Source organism: Mustela nigripes, chromosome 6, assembly GCF_022355385.1.
Source record: "Mustela nigripes isolate SB6536 chromosome 6, MUSNIG.SB6536, whole genome shotgun sequence".
NCBI lineage: Eukaryota > Metazoa > Chordata > Mammalia > Carnivora > Mustelidae > Mustela > Mustela nigripes.
This window is the reverse complement of record NC_081562.1, coordinates 11,740,189-11,760,671: the sequence shown is the minus strand read 5'-3', so window position 1 is coordinate 11,760,671 and position 20,483 is coordinate 11,740,189. Positions and strand designations below refer to the sequence as shown.

Genomic DNA, 20,483 nt, shown 5'->3' with positions numbered 1-20,483 from the left:
GTGTGTGTTCCAGGCTCAGGAGTCGGTGCCGCTTGAGTCGCGTGTGCCCAGGGCACGGAGGACGGGCAAGGCGGCAGGGAAAACAGACCTCGAAGGGGCAAATGCTCGAGACCAAGGTTGGGGGACACCTTCCCTCGGGGCGAGATTCGGCACTCCTTTCTCTTTGCCCCTCTGGGTTTTCACCTGATCATGGCCAACCTTTGTTCAGTTTCCCGCCCGAGGGAACACAGGACCTGGAGTCAGCGGGCAGAAACTTATTCCATTCCGGGAGTTCGTCATGTAGGAGAGGACCTGGGATCTTGTGTTAACTATTTTTAAAACGTGTTCAAGGTATAAGCACGTTTAAATGCTAATACTTTTCCTACTAACTCGTAGGCAGTAGCAGGTGGACCTTGCGGGAGGGCACGACAAAGCAAGGTCTCCAGAAGGACGTGGTGCAAGCGCTAGGTAGGGTCGGCTCAGGACGTGAGGACGGTCTCTTGCATGGAACAAGAGACAGGGGGAACCAAGGGGTGTGGACTCAGATGGCGTCTAGAACTAGAAGCAAACATGCTTCTAGGGGGCCCCATGCAGCGATGGCATCAGCTCCTCCAGGACATGGAAAGCCGGGTGACCTGAGGGCCAAGCAAAGGGCCCTGGAAACTTTTGGAGCTTCAGTGGGGAAGGCAGTCACAGGGGGGCAGGTGAGAAGGCCTGGGTAGAAGGGCCAGCAGGACCCCACGGTTAGGAGCACTGAACCTAGGCCAGGAGTCCAGGAGAGCACGAGAGGGGGACAGCAGCTGGTGCACCAACACCAGCTCCTGCCAAGCCTGGAGGAATTCACAGAGAGGCTCTCAGGCTGCGCCAGCCTTGGGTCTCATGTCCCCCACGGCTCCGCGCGACCCTGAGGGCATCTGTCCACGGTGCGCTGCGCTGTGCTTTGCCTCGCCTCCTCTTCCCACCAACTTTCAAAGTCAAATCCCAAGTGGAGGTTCTGAGCCTCAGGAAGAGGGAACCGGGGATCCCCCCCCCCCCAAATCAACACACAGAGGCCAAAGAATGGTGTTTCTCTCTTTTATTTAAAAACAGTGCTTCATTACCGTTTGCAAAGGCAGAGGCGGCGCTCCTCCTCCTTCGCTTAGAGTTTATAAAAGCCAGCAACATGATCAATAATTTATACACATGGATAGTAATACAAAAAAATAAGGAATAAAAGCTAAAGATCTAACTACTCCGACCTTCACAATTCCAGCTACTTGATAATAATAGGAGTAACCCAATGAATACTGTATGGTCCGAAAGCTACTATACAATATGATTCTTAACGAGAAGGGGAGGGAGTTAGAGACTGTCACAAAGCCCCGGGGTGCTTCTCTGGGGTTTGCTGGGAAACAGGACCCTGGGCAAGCAGCTCGGGTGTCCTAGGAAGTGACTCTGGGGGTGGGGGGTGGGGAGAGAAGGCGAGGTGGTTACACAAGCATCCCACGTGATGCCCCCATGCCCCAAAGGTACCTGTTTCGCCATGGCAGTGGGAGGGGCCGGGGAAGCTGCGTGTCGTATGTCGGGATGGTCCAGTCCCTGCCATGGGGAGTGGGGAGAAGAGGAGAGGTTCTGTGGCGTTTTTAGCCTTGCAGAAATTCGGACTGAAAAGCTCAGAGACGCAGGGAGGCCAGCCTGTCCGGGACAAGGCAACCCCACCAGCCCCATCCGCACTTCGCAGCCCCGGCTGACGTGTGTCAGGCCCCAGGTTTGCTCCAGCCATTCACAAAGCAGAATTATAACACAAGATAAAAAAACAATTCATATCCCTTAGGGTAAAAAAAAAGAGGATCAATTCATCACTCGATATATAATACAGCCAAAATGAGCTGCCCAAACAAGCACACACACACGAAAATACTGTGAACAGAAAAACACAAGAAAATGGCTAAGCTGGGAGTCTCGACGGGGTATAGACGTTGCTTAAAGCACTTATCAGTCCCCAGAAAAACCAAACCAAAAGTCTTTTTAAAAAATTCAAAAACGCACGTACCCCCTGGGAGCCTGGCGTCTGTAACCGGGGCCAGGGGGTGGGGGGTGGGGGGTGGGGGGAAGAGGACTGACGGTCCCTTTCCGCCCCGCGTGTGACCGCGAGCCCGAGCCCGAGCCGACCGGGCCCCCCCGAGGGCAGTCTCCTTAAAGGCAAGGCTTGCGTTTTGGCTGACGAGCGGCTCTCTCGGTTACCAGTCCCTGCCGACCAGCACTACCATGGCTGAGTTGATCTACCGTTTTCCTGAGTAAACTGTTCACTGGCTACAGTCCGGTAACGGGGAGGAGAACAGCTCCTACAGCCAACCTGGGTAACTTGAGAGATTCCCCCGCGCCCTCGGCTCCTCATTCCTAGAGCATCTGATTCAGGAACTGGAGACCAGGCCGCAGCCGGGGCCGAAAGCCTTATCTGAAAGGCAGGTGCCCGGACTCCACGGCGCTCACTACACCGGGTGGGGGGCGGGGGGCGCTGGCTGAGGACACCCGGCGCCCACCCGGAGAGGGTCCCGCTCCACGCTCTAGCTCCTGGATGGCTATCGCCTGGGTGATCAGTAAAGCAAGTATGGAGGAAGTACACAGGAAAAGGGAAAGGGAGGGAAGAGGCTTCTGGACAGTGACATTACCAAAAAAAAAAAAAAGAAAAGAAAAGAAAAGAAAAAAAATAGTGTTTTACGTAACAGAACCAAGTCTCACTGGTGTGTACTACAGATGGCCAGACATTTTCAAGAGCGTGACAAAACAAAAACACAGATTTACGTCTGATGTTCACCTCGCCCACTATTCTTTCTTCCTATCTTAAAACAGTGCAAACAGGTAACGAATGCTTTTTAAAACACCACTATTCCTTCCCCACCCCCGAAGTCCCTTTCTTCCTATCATTGCGGTGGGGGCGGGGATCTGCAATTCTGCAAATGTTGCTGTGCTAGAGGTTGCAAGCAGCAGAGGAGGCCGGGCTGGGCGAGAGGGGAGGGCGCGGGTCGTTTCCCTCCGCGCTCCTGGCCCGGGCGCCTCCCAGAGGGGCCCCCACTGGGCCCCCCGCTGTCCTGTCCCAGGGAAGGGGGGTTATGAAGCCCTTCTGGCAGACCCTCGGGCGGCTTCAATCCCGAGTTTAGGACGTCCCTCCCACCTGGAAGCTAAGTGACTGGTGATGGGGGTAGTGCTCACCCACGTGTCTGCGACATCGCTAGGAATAGGAACGGGAACCTAAAGTAAGAGCGGTTCAGCCCCTGAGGAGTTAGACTTTTGAGGAAAAGCGGCTACCACTGGTTTCTATTGAATAATCTCCACTAGCTCCCCTTGAACTAAGAGGTGGGCCCCAGACCCCTTCTTTTTCAAGGAAAAATAACATTGGCTCAATCCCACCCATGGCTGTCGGAGGATGGTGGTGATGGGAAGTCTGGGGAAACCTGAGAGCCTTAAAAATGGTGAGTTGCAGTGGCTGAGCTGGGTTCACGGGAGCTGAGCCGCGAACACGGATTCCGGAAAGGACCGAAGGTTAGCTCTCTGGGCCGAAAGAGGGTCAGGCGATAAAGGTTTTCGCTAGCGGTCTCCTTACAGGAGGCCAGCTTCTAGGAGTAAAGACGCTAAGTATGCAAGTCCACGTCGTGAGCTATAGTAAAGCTGTGGAAATCATTCACGTGCTGTGACTCAGCAGCGGTGTTTTTTGGAATCATCAACCAGCATCCTCTAACGACCCACAGATGCCAAACTCTCTTCCGCCTCTGTTTCCTAGTCCAACGGGAATCACAGCCAGGAGCGGACAAGCACTGGTGCTTCGAGGAACCTGCCTCCGGTGAAGCCGGCTGGGCGGAGTCTCAGAGCTCCAAGGGAGTGGGGAGGCCGCTGTGCTCTCATCTGGGCGCTCACAAGAGCTCCTACTCTCGGTGCTGACGCTGAAGAGCAGAGGCCCTTGAGCGAAAGCGGAAGTCTGCTTTGCCTCCCTTAGAAAAAGGAGCTGGAGGAAGCCGTGTTACAACCATCCCTAGAAATGTAGCAGAACGCACAGAGCTTGCCTGCCGAGTCCTCAGCCAGAACCAGCTGAACTGAAATGCAGTAAAGGCAGCCCAAGCTCGAGCTTCTACCTCTTTTAAAAGTGGGAGCTGCCTTCTCTACCTTGCCTGCCATTCTTGTCTCTTTCTTGGAAAAATGAAGAGAAAAATACTAAACTCAGTGCCCTATTCTCCTCCCCTGCTACAGACACAACCATTTAAAATTTGGCCTTGTCTCCACTGCGCGGTGGCTTGCCATTTCTGTGAATGGCCCCTATTTGAACATGACATGAAATTTCTCTTTCTTTAGTGAGTAAAAGCTCTCCCTCAAAACAAAAGCAAAAGAAAAGAAAAGACAAAAAAATCTTCCCTGCCCCCATTTCCTAGAACAATGAAAGCCCCACATCCCAAACCCCTTCCTCTAACTAAAATATTTATATACATACAACAAAAATTGTCTTAACAGCAACGAACCAAACTTTGGCTTGGGGAGGGGAACCCATAAAAATGGCCAATGGCCCGGGGCAGTTTGATGTCCCCTAGTCCATGCCTCCCTCATTCCAGGGAAAGCCTCTCCCCCAGTCATCGGCAGAGAGGGCTCCACAGGGGGAGAAGGCATGTACTTTACACAACAGGCCAGTCCCTCCCGGATAGATCACTCTGCTTACAAAGAATGCTTGATGCTGTCATAGGTCAGTCATTTTAATTCAGGGACATGAATCAGTTATCAGTCAAGAACATGTGTGGAGGCAGGAGTAAAAACAAAACAAAACAAAACAAAACAACAAAACAAATGGAAAACAAACCCATAACAAACCGGAAGCTCCATGTCTCTGAATTACTCCCTTTAGCAGCTATCCCTTGGGTGAGAGGTCACCCTAGTACCAATGTGAATAGACCAGGGAGCCAAACAGACCGTGCTTTTCTGTTTTCTAATGCCTTCGTTTTGGAAATGCTGCAGGACTCTTGCCTTTATCGCTGACAGCTAGTAGCTAGAAGAGAAACGCCTTCTCCCCTACTTTGTCTATATGCGTGAAGTCAAAGCTGGGGGACCACAGGAGTGACTTGCCGCAGTGGCCACCGCACAACTCTTTCTGGCAACATGAGATCTTTGCCAGGTCACACCCTCCTTCCACTAGGGGAGGGGAGGAACCCCAGGGGCTCTGGATTTTGTGTCCTGTAGTGTTCATGTATGCCAAGGGGTCAAGTGCTCGGGTGGGTGTCTTTGGAGGAATAATGACGAGCCGGGCGGAGAGGCCATGGGAGCTCAAGACCATGGACAGAGAAGTGGCTCACAGAATGCTCTGGAAGATGGAAATTCCTATGGCTTTGGAGCTAGTTAGTACAAAGTACCTTTGCCTGCCCTTACACGCCCTGATCACCACAAACTTCCAGGGACAGCCGCCCCAGGAGTCGGTGCTTCATCTTTTGCCAACACTCTTCGTATGCTTCATACCTTGTACTGACCTCCTGAGGCCAGAGAAAGCACAGGAATATCAGAGCCCTGCCGGACATCATCCGAGATCCCTTTTCTCTTCCTTACCCTCTTTACTGGCTGCCGACACTTCGTACTTCTAACCCTCCAGCTGAGAAATGTGGTCGCTGGCTATTTATTCTCCTGTCCCTGGGTCCTAAATTCCTGACTCTTGAGGACTCGGGAGCAGGGAGTTCATAGAAGGACAGATGAGCTAAGCTGTGGTTCAGAGAAAGGGGAAGAAGCCCAGCAGGAGTGCTAGGAAAGAAGAGAATCGTCTTTTTCACACTCCAGAGTTCATTTTGAGATCAGTTTCCTAATGAGGTGTTTATTAGCCACAGTCTGAGAGCATGTTTGGAAATATTAATACTATAATTCCAAAGACGATGCCAACTGTCTCAGGCTGTGCAGGTAAGATGATTGTAGAAAGGATGGAGAAGACAGGAGGGAAGAGAAAAGTGTCTTTTTAATCCTTGTGCTTTGCAAGCACAAATTCCTGTCGTCTATCAGCATGTGGATTCCAGCCACAGCCCATCAGAACTGCCTGCCGGAGACCAGAAACTCAGAAGACCAGAAGAACATCCTGGTGCAGAAAGATCTCCTCCACGTGTGCTCACCCCCCAGCCACTCAGCACCGCATACACTTTGGTAGCTCTGTCTGCTGATTTCTGATCACATGCATTCGTCAGCTCTTAGGGTCTCCCCTTCCTCATTAACTGCCTCTTCCGTGATTGACAGAATAAGCTAAGCACGGACATACAGACATGGAAATGCATTTTTTTTTTTTTTTTTACCACAGTTAAAAAAAAAAAAAGAAAATAAAAAGAAAAAAATGCACAATCTTTGGAACAAAAGAATTAAAGGCAGAAATGTAAAGGAAAATACATATTCAAAGAACATAGTGAGGTATAAAAAAGTATTCTCTCTTTTTTTGTGTTTTTTTGTTTGTTTGTTTGTTTTCCTCTTCATCTTGCTATAGAGTTCCTCTACTAGTAAATATTGCAATAGCCAGGCCTCATGAACTGGGGGGCTGTCCCATTTGCAGGGTCTCACGTCACTTCAGTAGGGGGCAAATCGGCTGTAGCCACCTCGGTATAAACTCGCCTGCAGTGATTAAAGACATAAAAATAATTAAAGGTTGATGAGAGAAGCACGGAAAATGTCCTGAAAAGGGAGTTGGAAGCAACTGGTAAGATGCTACCTAGGGCAGCGGAGTCAGGAAACCGACTTCTGCCTCTAAGATGCTCAAGCCGGAGCCCAGAACGCTTACCAAGGACCTGACGGTCTCAAGAGAGTACAGCAATGCTTTGTTCCATTATTTACAGCCATTGGCACAGAAGGGAAACTCAATACAGTTTAAAACCAGCTCTGTAAATACTGTGACGCTTAAAAGAACGAGAGTGTTTGTTTACCTCGATCACATCACAATCGTGACCTGAAGCAGCTAGCTGATTTCACCTGCGTCCATGTCACCTGTCCATGGGGAAGAGGCTCCTCCGACCACCAGCGGTCACGTCCCATGTCTGAGACGGGGCTGGATTTAAACCGGAGTCAACCTTCCGATTTATTCGAGCTCCTCTGTAATCTAGAATATATGCCAAGTAGGCTGCCCGTGGACATACCTGAGTTTACTTCTATCTGGAGCTTTAACTGGGCTTTTTTGTTCCTTTATCAGGATTGGACTTATCTTTTAGCACGTATCTCAGGAACTTCCGTCACCAACTTTATTCTGTCCGTCTTTACCTCAATTCCACACCTCCATTCCCTTAGGGCCCGGATACTTCCTCCCACAAATCTTCCTATCAGGGGAAACTGAGTGTGAAAAATGACGGGTTCTCTCATATTCCTCTAAGTCTTAAATTTCACTTCTCACTCTGCCTCCCCGTCACACACCTCTGTGTGCGTTCTCAGGCTGCTGCCCGGCCGAGAATGTTAGGCGTGTTGCTGTGGAACCACAGACTGCGCAGGCTGCAGCCTGGAGGCCTCCAGAAATACAGCCGTGAGGATTCCATTCGACTGGAGGGGACTGGGGGTGGCTGTGGGGAGTTATTTTAGATGAGCTCTATGGACCTTTCCTACCCTTCCAGGAAAAGACCCTATTTTGCCACAAATGTTACTGATAAAAAAATGTAAGGCATTCACTGGGTCATTTCTAGCACTAGCTGCCAGAAGGCTCAGGAATGGCAGGGACAGTCTTTGGTATCAGCATCTGCAACTAATGTCCGTTTTTGGAAAAGCTTGGTGTGAAAGCTGGAAAGTCTCGTACCCCTACATCTTCTCCTAATACCTATCAATGAAACAGCCACAGGCATGCATCTGACCGCAGAGCCAGTAGAAAACGTCAACCTGTTCCTTTCTTTCTCTCCCAAATGATGCCGGGACTCAGGGAAGACTGTCACCACTCCTTCCTCTCTGCCCTTAACCAGGCCAAGCGGCTCACACTACAACACACAGGGAAAGAAGGCGATGTGAACCTTCCAGACAGTCCTCTGTGGCTTCAGGACTTTGGCAACGGAAGAAGGGCTGAATTTATCACCGCTTTAGATCTTTTGGAATCTGCAGGTACATGTTAAAAAAGAGTCAAGCGGTTAAGAAACAAAGGGCACGCGTGATACTCACCACAGCGCCAACTCCATAGCTAGCGGCAGGGGCGAGGGCATGGTAGGGGTCGGCTGTGTACACCCTGCCGTAACTGGAAAGAAGAAACGCCATCAGAGAGATCGAGCACGAGAGGGTTTACTATGCTAGACACTTGCGGGGAACTCGGGGCCTGGAATGTTACTGGGGAACTTTCTCCTTCTCTTCCCAAATGCGCTAACTGGGAGGAATTCTCAAGGACCTCTATAAACCCGGGAAAGGAAGGAGTTGGGGGTGAGGCGGGGTCACGGCCAGAAAAGGGACAAGGAGAACACGCAGGAGCACCGGAGTGGCCTCTGGCCCACGGAAACCCCGCATGGGGGGCCTATGTGGGCAGCCATGCGGGCAGTGGGGACAGGAGGGCGCGGGCGGCACTCACCCATCGCTGTAGGCGGCGGCAGCGGCGGCGGCAGCTGTGGCCGCGGTTGCAGTGGCGGGCTGGGCGTATCTGTAGGCTGCATATCCGCCCTACAGGAGAGAAGAGAACTGACTTTACAGATACCTCTCCCCCCCACCCCGGGGCCAGACGAACACACACCCGCCCACACGCAGACATACGCGCACAGTGACACGGGGACAGACACGAACACAGACACACACGTGGGAGAATGTTTCAAACTGCCTCGGTCTGCATGTCATCATTCCTCTGGCACAGAACGGAGCTCCGCCCGGCACAGGGATGCGCCTTCTGGTCCGGGACGGTAGCAGAAGTAAACTCTCCCCACAGGACCCGGTCTCCGATTTAAGAAACGAAGGCAGGATTCCAGATCCATCTTTCTTCACAGTCTTGGCTGGGGCTTTCAACAGGGCAAATATGTGCAGGGAGCTGGGGGACTCTACCGGGTGGGGAATGTAAATCACAGAACTAGGACATACTAAATCTGCATGTGTTAACTTGAGGCTCTCCCGTGGCTTTACTGCCCAGACTATGGAGATCACAGTAGGTCGTGGAAAGGTCCTCTGCAAGGCTGGGCTCCTCAGGCCTCGCACATTTGCCGAGAGGCTAAGATAACCAGGTACCATGGAGAAGGCAAACCCAGTGTAGATCGGGGCGGGCAAACTTCGATCTGGGAGCCGATGCAGCTCGCCACCTGCTTCTGGACGCAGGTGTGAAGAGACCATCCGGGCTCCAAGCCCAAAATATTCACCACTTGGCCCTTCAGAGACAAAGCCTGCCAGCTCCGATCTACACTTCAGACTGAGACAAATGACATTACAAACGGCCGAGGAGCCTGCAGTGGGACTCTCCTAGGGGAGGAAGTCCTCCTCCCACGCCCTGGGCATTTAACTGCATTTATTCTCCTCTCCCAGAAGATTCGGAGTCTGACGCGCCCGTCTCATAGCAGGCTCTGGGGCTGTTCTGCCAACGGGCCCAATCTCCTCTCAGTCCTGGAGACCTTCTGTCCCACGTCCTGTTTCTTCCCCTCAGTTTAGGGGAAACAAACACCCCAAAGGTGTCCTCCCATTCAGTATTTCGAAGATAATCACAACAGTGAATGCCACACGAGACAGGCTATTTTTAAAAAGTGGCAAGCCCTATGGCTTCCTCTTCTTTGCCCTTTTAGCATTTATCTATTTCACCTAAACCTAATTCAGGGGTGAATTTTTATTACTGTCTTCCCACTGTCCGATGTAACAGTGTTCAGCCGGTGCACTCAGACTACAGCCTTTCACTCATGCTCTCCAGTGGACATACCGCCTCACGGGGGAACAGGGCCTCCCGCTCTCTAGACAGACGCCGTGTGACACCAGCCCACGGAGAGGCAGACGTGCACTGAGTGGCCCTCACTGAACATCAGGAGTCATGCACGACTCCTCTTTCTTCTTCAAGTGAATCACTCAGAAAAGCAAACGTTTCTTTCTCAATTACATATTTGTCCGCAGATAACCATATAATAAATCAGAAGATTCAAATGAATATAACTGAACACTGACAATAAAACGGTAGCCATCTACCATGGCAGGAAGCACCCTCGGGGCTGTGTGGTCAACACGTTCTCTTTGACATCCAGCCAGGTGTACGGGAACGGGCAGGCCAGGCTATTTTGGGCAAAGCTACACACCCCAGGCTCTGTCATATCCCCTGCTGTATCCGTGTCTGTAACTAGATCGACCTACACATATACACGTTGTACGTGAACTAAAGGGTCTCTTTACCTTATTCCTTGTTTAAACTTCTAAAGAGGATATAAAGCAGGAAAAACATCTGTTAAAGCAACAGGCTAATCTTTATAGTTGAAATTTTGAGCTTTAAATGAACCTTAAAAGGCTCAATTCTTCATTATAACTACAGATGATTCCTTTAAGTTTAGGACTGAAGTTTGCTGGTGTGAAGTTTACAGCTGGGCTGATTTTCGTAAAACCGCCTGTAAACAGGGTAATGTGGCAAGCGCGCGGTATGTGGTTTGTCTCCTTCGTGTTCCTCCAAGCATCAAAACGATCTTTAAAAATTTAAAAAGGCAAGGTAATAAAAGCAGTTAAAGCCCAATTTATGTTTACCTGAGCAAAACATTTTTAAAAACTGAAGTTCTATGCCATAGGGCAGAGTCTACGTTCTCATGAAGGGACTCTGAGGTTCAAAAGTACTGACCTCTCCGAAAGTCTCAGTCAAGTCGGAGATACTGGGGAGTCTATCGAACCATAGCTCTGAAAGGTAGGGCCCTAATTCCGGAAAAAGAGGTTCTGAATGAGGTGACTGAGAGAACCACTTCCCCTCTCCTTCCTTGGCCTGTAAGAAGCCATCAGAACTGCAATGGTTTAGGGGTAATGTTATTGTTAACCAAAACAATTCAAAATGGATCAGACCATGGGAAAGAGGCTTCCTTCCACACCAGGAGGAGACGGGGAGAGGCTATCTGCCACGGTTGCCTTCTGCTATAAGTGAACTCAGACTTTGGAGTTTGAATGTGATGAGGTTCTTTGCTATTTAAATTCAGGAAAATGGAACAGGGATACAAATAATCTTACTGCCAACAAAAGGCCTGAGAAGCATATCAGCATTAGGAAAAACTACACTGATTTTTTTTTTTTTTTTAAAAGCTGGTATTTCAATGACTACGCTCCTAATTACTGTACAGTGGTGCTACAAGGAGGCCCTTTAAAGGAGGGGGGCAGATAAGAGTCTAATACATTAATTTGGTCATTCATCCGTGACTGTCCCCAAATTAGAAAAGTCAAATTGTATAACATGGATTTATTTCTCTCAGATACAGTCTCACCAGAGCATCTCTGCTGCTGCTTTAAACAAAAGATACCAAAAACTGTGAGACAAAGAAAATTCAGATGTATGTATTTCGACTCCAATTTTGGAGTGCATCAAGCTTCCAGGCCGAGAAATGTTTTTTTCCCCCAAATTTTACCTCTGCTAGCAAGTCTGCAATCTTTTATAGAACATGAGAACCAAGTGCAGTTTGAAACACCGAGGTTTTCATTACTGTTTCTTAAGTTTTTCCAAAAGAACAGGGAGGGGAAGGGAGTAGGAGAGACAGGGGTCAGGCGTGGGGGGGGGGGTATGGCGCCACATTTATTAATCACATTAAAAACTAAGCATGCCAACATCTGGAGCTAAAACAACCAGCAAAATCACCACGTTCAGACTCGTATCGGCTAACTCTATCTATCCCAGCATTCTCTTGGGACAGCGGTTTGCCCTAGGCTCTACCACAAGCTCGGTGAAGTACACAGCCTCAATTACTAGAACGTGCAGCCACAACCACCTGCCATTACGGAAACAGTCAGTCACCACTTGAGTTAACATTCCAGACCCTAACGACTGGCCCTCCCCAGCCCAAAGAAATAGTCAAGGTCGCCCGCCCTCACCCTGGCCCACACCACAATGTTAATAATTATAACAAGCAGTAACCCATCTGTTATATCAGAGAAGGGAACAGAGACTCCACTGAGAGATTTAGAGTGAGATGTTAACATGTCTTCAGCTGACTGCACAAACAAACAAACAAAAAAAAAAAAAGAGGAGAAATAATTCATTTGGAGATATGAAGTCATGAAATAGCTGATGTGTATTGCTTTTAACCATGCACTGATGCAAAACTGAAGCAACCATTAAGAATAAAAATTAAAAAGGACATATGTATTTACACACAATCAGACCTGTTGGATCTGAAGCAGTTTGCAGACTCTATCTGTGTGTGATTTGAAATAAAACAAAAAACGGGGATTAGCATGGCCACGGCACACCCTAGTGTAGGAGGGCACACACGGACTGCTTTTCGGAACCCTGAGGGCTGGATCCACTTGATCCAGGGCTGGCTGAGCCTGGTCCAAACACACATGTGCCCCTTTACAGGACTGCTTTCTTATTCCTTTTGTGAATGCCTCTGGAGTGTTCCCAAAAGGGGTAGGCCAGATACTTTATCACTCCCCTATGAGCCCTTCCTGACCCCGCGAGCTTGGGTGCCGGCCCTTGGGCACCAGCCATCCATTCTGACCCAGGGTTCTTCAGACATAGTTCCTGGGCTTAAGCAGTCTGTCTTTCCACATATCTGTGACACATCCCTAACTTCCGCTTCCAGCTCTTTCCCGGGAAAGCGTGGTTACCTTTAAGATCCTTATGTTGTTCAAGTCTCAGCTCTCCAGGATCCATAAACACCTGCTAGGGATTCTCTCCTCTACTCTGAACTGGTTTTATGATTTAATTAACTTCATAGTGTTGCCACACTGACCACAGGACTTTTCTAAAACAGTTCTGTTTTAACCAGAAGAAAACGGAAGAGCTCTACTTATCTACCTCTCCCATACTTGACCTTCATCTGCATTGTCCATTAGCATGATCTCACAGGGGCAGACATTCCCCTTGTCTTGAGTTCAACCTAGCCATTAATTTGATTATATTTTTGTTTCAGATTTACATTAAAACAGGACTTTAGTGAGCATGTGATGTCAAGACACCTTCTTTCTACCTGGAAGACGGTGACATTATGTGACACTGAGAAGAGTATTTCAAGACCAGCAGACAACATGAAAGCTTGTTCTCTGCATGTGGTGTACAGATTTATAGAATGAGGGGCCTGGGGGTGGGTGGGCGCAGAGAAAGGCAGGTGTGGTGCTTAGAGTCACTACGGGGGGCAGAGATCTAGCCCAAGGAGCTCGGGTTGAGTTGTGTCTCTGGGCATCACTTTCTCTGTCCCTGCCTGACGCTGACCCCTTCCTCCTCTCGCCTCCTCCCTACTCCAGCTGAGGGCTACTGCTGTAGACGGACCCTGCAGAAGGGGCTCTTAGAACACTGTTCTTCTGTGGCGATACGGCACCCAGATTAAATGTGAGTTAACACAGATGTGAATACCAACACCTGTAATAATGAGAATATTGTTACTGTTTTTGACAGTGACCTATCTACTTTGAAAAGTAGATATGAGAAGGTCTTAAAGAGAAGTATTGAAATTTTATTTTATTATCATTTTAAATTGGGGTGAAGGGAAGAATGGTCATGATCAACTTCTTATCTTCCACTTATGACTTCCATGGTAGAGGAGAGATGATCTTTCATGAATCAAACCTCTCAAATACCCTACTATCTCACATCTCCCCAAATTAGTTCATCTCCCAAATCTCGCTGGGTAGGCACAAAAAGGCACTGGCCAAACTGGGACAGGCTGTCTGCGTCTCTCCTTCCCTAGCCATCCAGCTGTCGGCACACCTAACAGTGCACTATTATCCAAATGAACCCACTGACCTTGCTCTAAGGAGAAAGGCAAAGAGGGCCAGGGGAATCCAAGTTCCAAGTTTTAGAGTCCCAGTGGGTCTAGAATTTTAGGCAACTTCAAACTTAGGGAATGGCACGGTCCAATCACTACTGTGGTCTCAGTGTGGGGCCCAGCTGGGGGATTCAGGACTCCTGCCCTGCATAGACTCGACTTCTCCCTTTCCTTTCTTTCACGGTGGCGGGAAGATGCCCCCACCTGCTAAGATCTGCAAGTAGAAAAGCCCAGTTTGAACACGGTGGATAAATGCGATTGACAAACTGAAAGAGGCGGCAGTGATGGGACAGTGCACAGCACCCGCCTGGCGCGGGCAGCGGCCATGGGACGGCAGCACTTAATTTCGGGGGAGGCGCCGTCGCACACAGATCTTGACCGTGCGCGGCTGGGGTGGCAGGGCCTAGATCACACGCTCACAAGTCTCGGTTGTCCAAAAAAGCCTCTGTTCCCATCTCTAACGTGGAGCTGGAATGGTTAGTATAGTTCAATCTGTTCACTGCAATCCACAATCTGATTGATCGGCAGGTCACACTGGCGCTCCTACCTGAGGTATTTTAGCGCTAATGATTGGTTCCTGTAAGACTATTCTATAACAGAACACAGGAAGAGCAGTTCAAAAAACACAGCTGTGGAAGGAAAACAATCATACAAAAAGCCCGCTAAGGGGCCCACCAGCCTTTTCTTTCCTTTGGATGCAAGCATGCTTTTCACAGGGTAAAAATTAGGAGCAGGTTGTTATCCCTCTCAAAAGTGAATTAGGGTGGACCCTGCCTTGCTGACTGGTCAAGAAAAAAGAGGGGCGGGGAGGACTCACGATCTCTCTGCTACAGTCAAGCCTCCTCTCTGGGGTCTCTTTACAAACTGTGGCACAACTGCCAGATCAGTCCTCCGGAGAGGAAAGTGCCACGGGAGAAACAGAAGGAAGCAAATGGCCAGCAGGGGTTACGGACTAACAACAGAACAGGGAAAGAGAGTTAAAAAAATAAAAATAAAAAAAACAACCAAAAAAAACCCAAAAAACCAACAACTCCACAATTAACAGCCTAAATTAGTATAATGTAAGACAAAACGGGCAGCTTCAACTCTTTTCCCCCATGATGTTCCTTCAAGCTCTGGGTCGGTGCACTCCGGGGAGAGAAAAAACCCTTCACTCGTCCTATCGCTCGTCTGTTATTTCTGAGGAAACAAGGACTCCGTGTATATGGACAGATCTCCACGGGTGGGAAAATGTACAGAGAGAAGCAGAACAGACTCAAGGAAAGTGTGTGTGTGTGTGTGTGTGTCTGTGTGTGTGTGTGTAAGAAGCATCCCTCACTCCCTCACAGCTGAGGTGGGAATACCAAGCTCCCCGAGCCATGGATCGGACCGCGGCACTGGGGACCAACTTTTCCCTCCAAGTGACTGCTTTAAGATAGGAACTAAGAAATGACGATAACATTATGATTAATTCTTTTTGTTAAGAAAGCACCACTGGTCAAACTAGCATTTCAGCAAGGTCACTAAATTATCTCTGTTTATCTTCATAAGGTGATCTGGTCAGATTTTAAAAAAAATTTTTTTCAAGAGTATCTTCTCAGTAAGCACAGAAAAATCATCTCTCTCTTAATAAATCATATACTGTGAACTAAGGAAATGAGAAAACTATAAGCAAATATTTGGTTGGTTCACTTAAGGTGGAAGTAGGCAAATCTTAATAAGGTAGCAGTAAGCCATACTTTTAAAAAAAATCCCCAAACGAAGAAAACATTAGAGAGAGAGAGAGAGAGAGAGAGAGAGAAAATTAAATAAATTAAAATAAACGCCTTTGACTTAAGAAATAATTCCAGTGGAAAAGCATGCTCTAATAGATCAGATTTCAGGAAAACAATTTAAATAACATAGAGATGAGTTTTATGAGAATATGGATATTAATGTATATGGGAGAATGTACATGCTAAGATCATATGCAAATACATATATCTAGAAGTGTCCTTTGGTATAAAAGGAGGAGTACTTCCCCAACCTTCAAGTTTCACTGTGAGCCCAGGAAAAAAAAAAAAAAGGTATCTTTCATTACTTCTTGAAAATCATCTGAGGAAAGATGTGGATTTTAATTAAAGCACTGAGAGAGGTAATGAAATATGGATTGAGTTTTGTGCTTGGCTATAAAATAATTGATTTAATCTGGGAAAGTCACAATCTCTAAGAAATGTGTATAACGAAGAGAGAGGGTTGCACCAATTCATGGCTAAGACTCCTTTAAGCATTTGTTAAACTAAGGCAAACTTGGAAGGTCTGCTCCAAAGAGGACAGGTGTGTCCAATCACGTACAGTAATCCAGAGGACTGCTTAATCCTATCTGTACTTCCTGCAACACATAGAACCTCTAAGTATATTCTGAAAGTGCATTAAAGTTTTCTGATTGCATAGAATCTCTGGCAGAAATCTGTGGGAACAGCTCACTGTGGAGGTATATGCCCTTACTGATTTGGGGAGCTGAGGGCGGAGAAAGCATTTCTGGACAATTCTAACCCACGCCCAAGGAATAATTTCATGCTGACAAGTTTTTCTTAAGAAAGTGTCATTACTTGGTGGTTAGACTAAGCCTGCATTCAGAAACAGATCATCTGGAGAGGTCTTAATAAAAGATTTCAAAGCTCGCAAACTTTTGGATTCTTTGTCAGTCAGGTCACTTTGTTCACATTTGAAATAATTTGTGACAAACCAATCAGGATATAACAAGACAGTTTCAGGAATGGGTAATAATGGTGTTAACATGGCTGGCAGAAACAACAGATCCTACGTGATAGTCAAATGTTCGTAAGAGTCTAGGTTGCTAATTACGCCACTCATTTCCCTCTGGATGGCTCTTAAGAAAACAGACCCGCCAGTTGTGGACCTTTTGGATAAAGCAAGGCTGGAAGCACTGAGTGTCTGGTTTCCTGCCCTCATCCCCGTTCTTCGCTGGCATTAGCTCCTTCCACCCCTTTCACAGGGTAACACTCTCTCTACGTATATAAAACAGGAGAACACGTAGTTCAGAAACCTTACTACCATCTACGTAAATCAAAGTTCCAATGATCTAAAGAGGGTTATGGAATGAGAAGAAAAGCAGAAAAGAGAGAGAGTTGGTTTAAGCTACTATAACTATCCTGTTATTTATGTATGCACATGACACGACAGTAATAAAAGACTTTAAACCTGCTGATCATCTCGCAAATAAATCACTGAGACACAGAACATCTGTGGGTATGGGGAAGGGAAAAGAATATGTCCAGTAGACTGACTCTAGCAATGATCAGGAAACCCAAAGGCTCAGTTTTTGCACCCAGGGGCAAGCGCAGTGGCAGAGAAGCATGCTTGCATTCTTAAATATATAAATATATATATATATATATCCACAAGGAAAAAGAAAATAAAAATTAAACAAATTATATGTAAAAAAACAAACAAACAAAAAAAACCAAACCGAACCAAATCAAAGAAACAGAAAAAAAAAGGCTGGCTTGTCAGGGAATGGGGCCGAGAAGGCCCCGGTGTGTGTACTTACATAGAGGTCAGCACCGTAAAATCCGTCCTGGTAAACCACACTGCAGAAAATCCACACAAAAACAAAAACAAAAAACAAAAGAACAGAAACACATTCCGGTTATTGAGGACGGCGGCATGCACATGCGCTCTACACAGGCAGGTGATGTATGAATACGGAACCGGGGCTGGGGGCCCAGCGCATCGGTGAGAGGGCCGTGCAGGTGCGGGGGCACGTTATACAGCTCCAGGACGTGCGTGCGAGGAGGGGAGGAGCGCACAACTGGAAGGGACACCTGGCTACTCGATCGTTGCAGGAAGATTTACAACCATAAAAGGCATTCCCAGAGGGCCTAAGAGAACTACTGGAAATCCGCTGGATGAGAAACAGCAAGTTTTCATACCTGGAGTTTTTGTTTTGTTCTGTTTTTTTTTTTTCCCCCCAAAAAGCTTGCCCTAGGAGGAAATTTTTCCCGAGTTTCAAAATGATTGCATGTGTATGGGGTGGGGAGAGGCCCGGAGAGAAGGATTTAACGTGAAAAAAACGAACCCAAAGAATTCCATCAGGGCAGGATCTGTATGCAGAGTATGTTTCAAAATTACATTTAGTAATTTGTTTTCAGTTTCCTAGAAGTATGTACATTTTTTTTTCTGATATCCATACATCACCTGCTTTTTTTACCCTGCACATTAGACATGCGATAAGATTTGGCTGATCACACAAGCATGCAAAGTATTATTATTCAGCATTTTAAGAACCAATGCAACACCTCAGAAAAACAAGTCAATCAATTCTGACCAAAGTAAACAGAGAAATGTAATTAAAAAAAAAACACAACCAAAAATACCCACAATGCATTGCTTTCACAAGCAGAGATAATGAGCTAAAGGTTAAGGTGATTGGTCCAAGGTCCAAGAATTGAAAGGTGCAGTGGGGATCCCAGATAGTAACAATATAATCCAGAGCGGGAAGGAGAGGAACTGGAAGATTTTAAGGGTTCTTTTTTGACCATAAGCATATTCACGGAACTCTGAAAAATAGAACTGATAACTGAGGTTCTGGGCATGACCAAGGATCTGTTTTATTTAAATACTGTTTTATTTAAAAAGATAACACTGAGAAAGTAGCTGATTAGGAATAGAAGGGTTTATTTGCCTGTTTAGAAAAATGAATCTGTATCAAACAAAATACATGAATTTTTGTTTGCTTGATTTTTAAAATCCTGGACAACACTAAACTATCATAATCACAGGTTTCAAGCCTTTTTAGGTATTCTTCTGCATATAGACTTTCCCCAAAACATTATTTTGGGATCAAAAGACATGGAACAGCAGTAGAGATAAAAGGTGAGACTTTCTTCTTCACATTTGTTAAATCAAGATTTGGATATTTTAAATGAGAAGATCTGTTTATTGTTTATTCAACTAAGAAAGCTGGATAATTTTCACCACTATCCTCTGTTGTAATAAGTAAACTACGGTGAAGTCTTTAAATCATATATTTAACTTGAATATGAAACAATTTATTTTTTGCAGGTAGCTGGAAAGCTTCCGGATTCTATTTACAATGATATTTTGTTGGGTTTACAGGATAGTATGGCCATACTTTGCAACGGCCCCAATATACTGTGCCTTTGTATCGCATGCACAACAGGCGGGCTGAACTCATCTGTGATGCTCATTTAGCTACTACGGTCTGTTCTTTTTCATAGTTTCCAATTGCTGTTAAAGCCTGATATTAGAAAGTGATCTGCCTCTCCACTACATCTGAGTCAAAAAGACACTTGTTCTGACAGAGTGGAAAGCACTGAAGCCAAGTGGTAATTAATTAACCTTCAACTATTTCAGTAGGGCACACAGGCAAAGATTACAAACATCTCTTCTACAAAGAAGAGTGGTGGCATTAAAAACATGAATGAAGTTTACCCTAAGTTGCATCACTCACTGGGAATATTCACCTAAATTCTAGAAGAATTCTAATATTCCCTGAATCAAATGCCACAAGGAGGCTAGAACATAATGATTAATGATGAAATTAGTTTACTAAGCTGAAAAGCAATTTTAGGCCATTCCCCATATAATACTGGACTTATTCCTTGCCATCTTCCATGTAAATCGGTGGTTTAGTTAATAAAAAAGAAAACATGGGAAATCAGTGTTCAATGTAATGCACAGAGATTGGTATGATTAGACATAAAGATAAAATATCTTTAAGTGAACACAATCCTGACACAGACTTGGCAAAGAATGGGTTCTCAAGTTTGGCCAGTATGTTGAAATGAGGTACATCGAATAGGAACGAATCCAACGGTTTTTATAAAGTAACTCAGGGAGATTACAAAATAAAGAAGTCCCATGTTTCTGGTGAGTGGGAGGTATCGCTTTGCAAGCATGACAGTCAACGATCTTGGACTGAAATGGCGCCTCATGAGCAATTTTCCTGGTGTGCAGAACTTCCGAAAGGTTTGTTTTTATATTTTACTATGAGTATTTCTTGATGAAATCATACTGTATCTTTATTCACTTCTTTAAAGAGATGTCAGAGGTTGAAGGTCAGAGGTCAAGTTGAGAGCAGAAAGAATAAAATTAAAAGCAAGTCATGGCAGAGGATGGAGATGATGGAATGCATGGGAGTTAAACATCTATAAACTGCAAACAAAAGTTTATTTCTAAAGCAGTTCCCTTCCAGCAGCTTCTGGAGCCTGTCCATTTCAACATGCATACTTGTCTAATAAAACTGCTCTAATTCTGTGCCACAGAGGACCCTTAATGGTGTGTCCATTTGGTCTATGAATGAATGCTACATTAGTATACCTCAAAGCCAATTTTGCTGTCAGAAAAGGACCTACGAAGGAGGCTCTTCCCCTTTGAGTTTTAACTAAGTAGCAACGAAGAGGCTCCTCCGCCCCTGCTTTTACTCCTCAGGAAGAATATGGGAGAAAACCTGTCATAGGCAGAGAAAAGATGAAGAGCGCAAATGTCACCTCTTTGAGGAAAGGAAAGTCCTTGGTACAACTAACTTGTTGAAGACCACTCTTTATAAAAATAGACATTTTAGGCTGACACTGAGAAACAACTAAAACCAAAACCTGCCATCTTCGCTCCTTCTCCCCCATTCGACAGCCAAGGATTGATTTGTTGCTATGGAATCAG

At 46.6% G+C, this 20,483-nt stretch overlaps 1 protein-coding gene across 23 annotated transcripts in view; it reads right to left on the bottom strand.

Moving 5' to 3' along the window:
• Positions 1 to 1,039: 1,039 nt before the first annotated feature.
• Positions 1,040 to 20,483, bottom strand: part of RBFOX2 (RNA binding fox-1 homolog 2) — a 272,051-nt gene continuing 252,607 nt past the window's right edge. For 12 of the 23 annotated variants that reach the window (XM_059402107.1, XM_059402109.1, XM_059402114.1 and 9 more), the window contains 5 exons: positions 17,353 to 17,392; positions 11,926 to 12,045; positions 8,486 to 8,574; positions 8,089 to 8,161; positions 1,040 to 6,573 (listed from right to left, as the gene is read on the bottom strand). In XM_059402107.1, coding sequence (XP_059258090.1) covers positions 6,529 to 6,573; positions 8,089 to 8,161; positions 8,486 to 8,574; positions 11,926 to 12,045; positions 17,353 to 17,392 — 367 coding nt within the window. In that variant the 3' untranslated portion in view covers positions 1,040 to 6,528. Of the gene's footprint in view, positions 6,574 to 8,088; positions 8,162 to 8,485; positions 8,575 to 11,925; positions 12,046 to 12,216; positions 12,249 to 14,367; positions 14,411 to 17,352; positions 17,393 to 20,483 lie in introns of those variants that run through there. The other 11 variants (XM_059402126.1, XM_059402120.1, XM_059402127.1 and 8 more) reach the window with 5 other exon arrangements.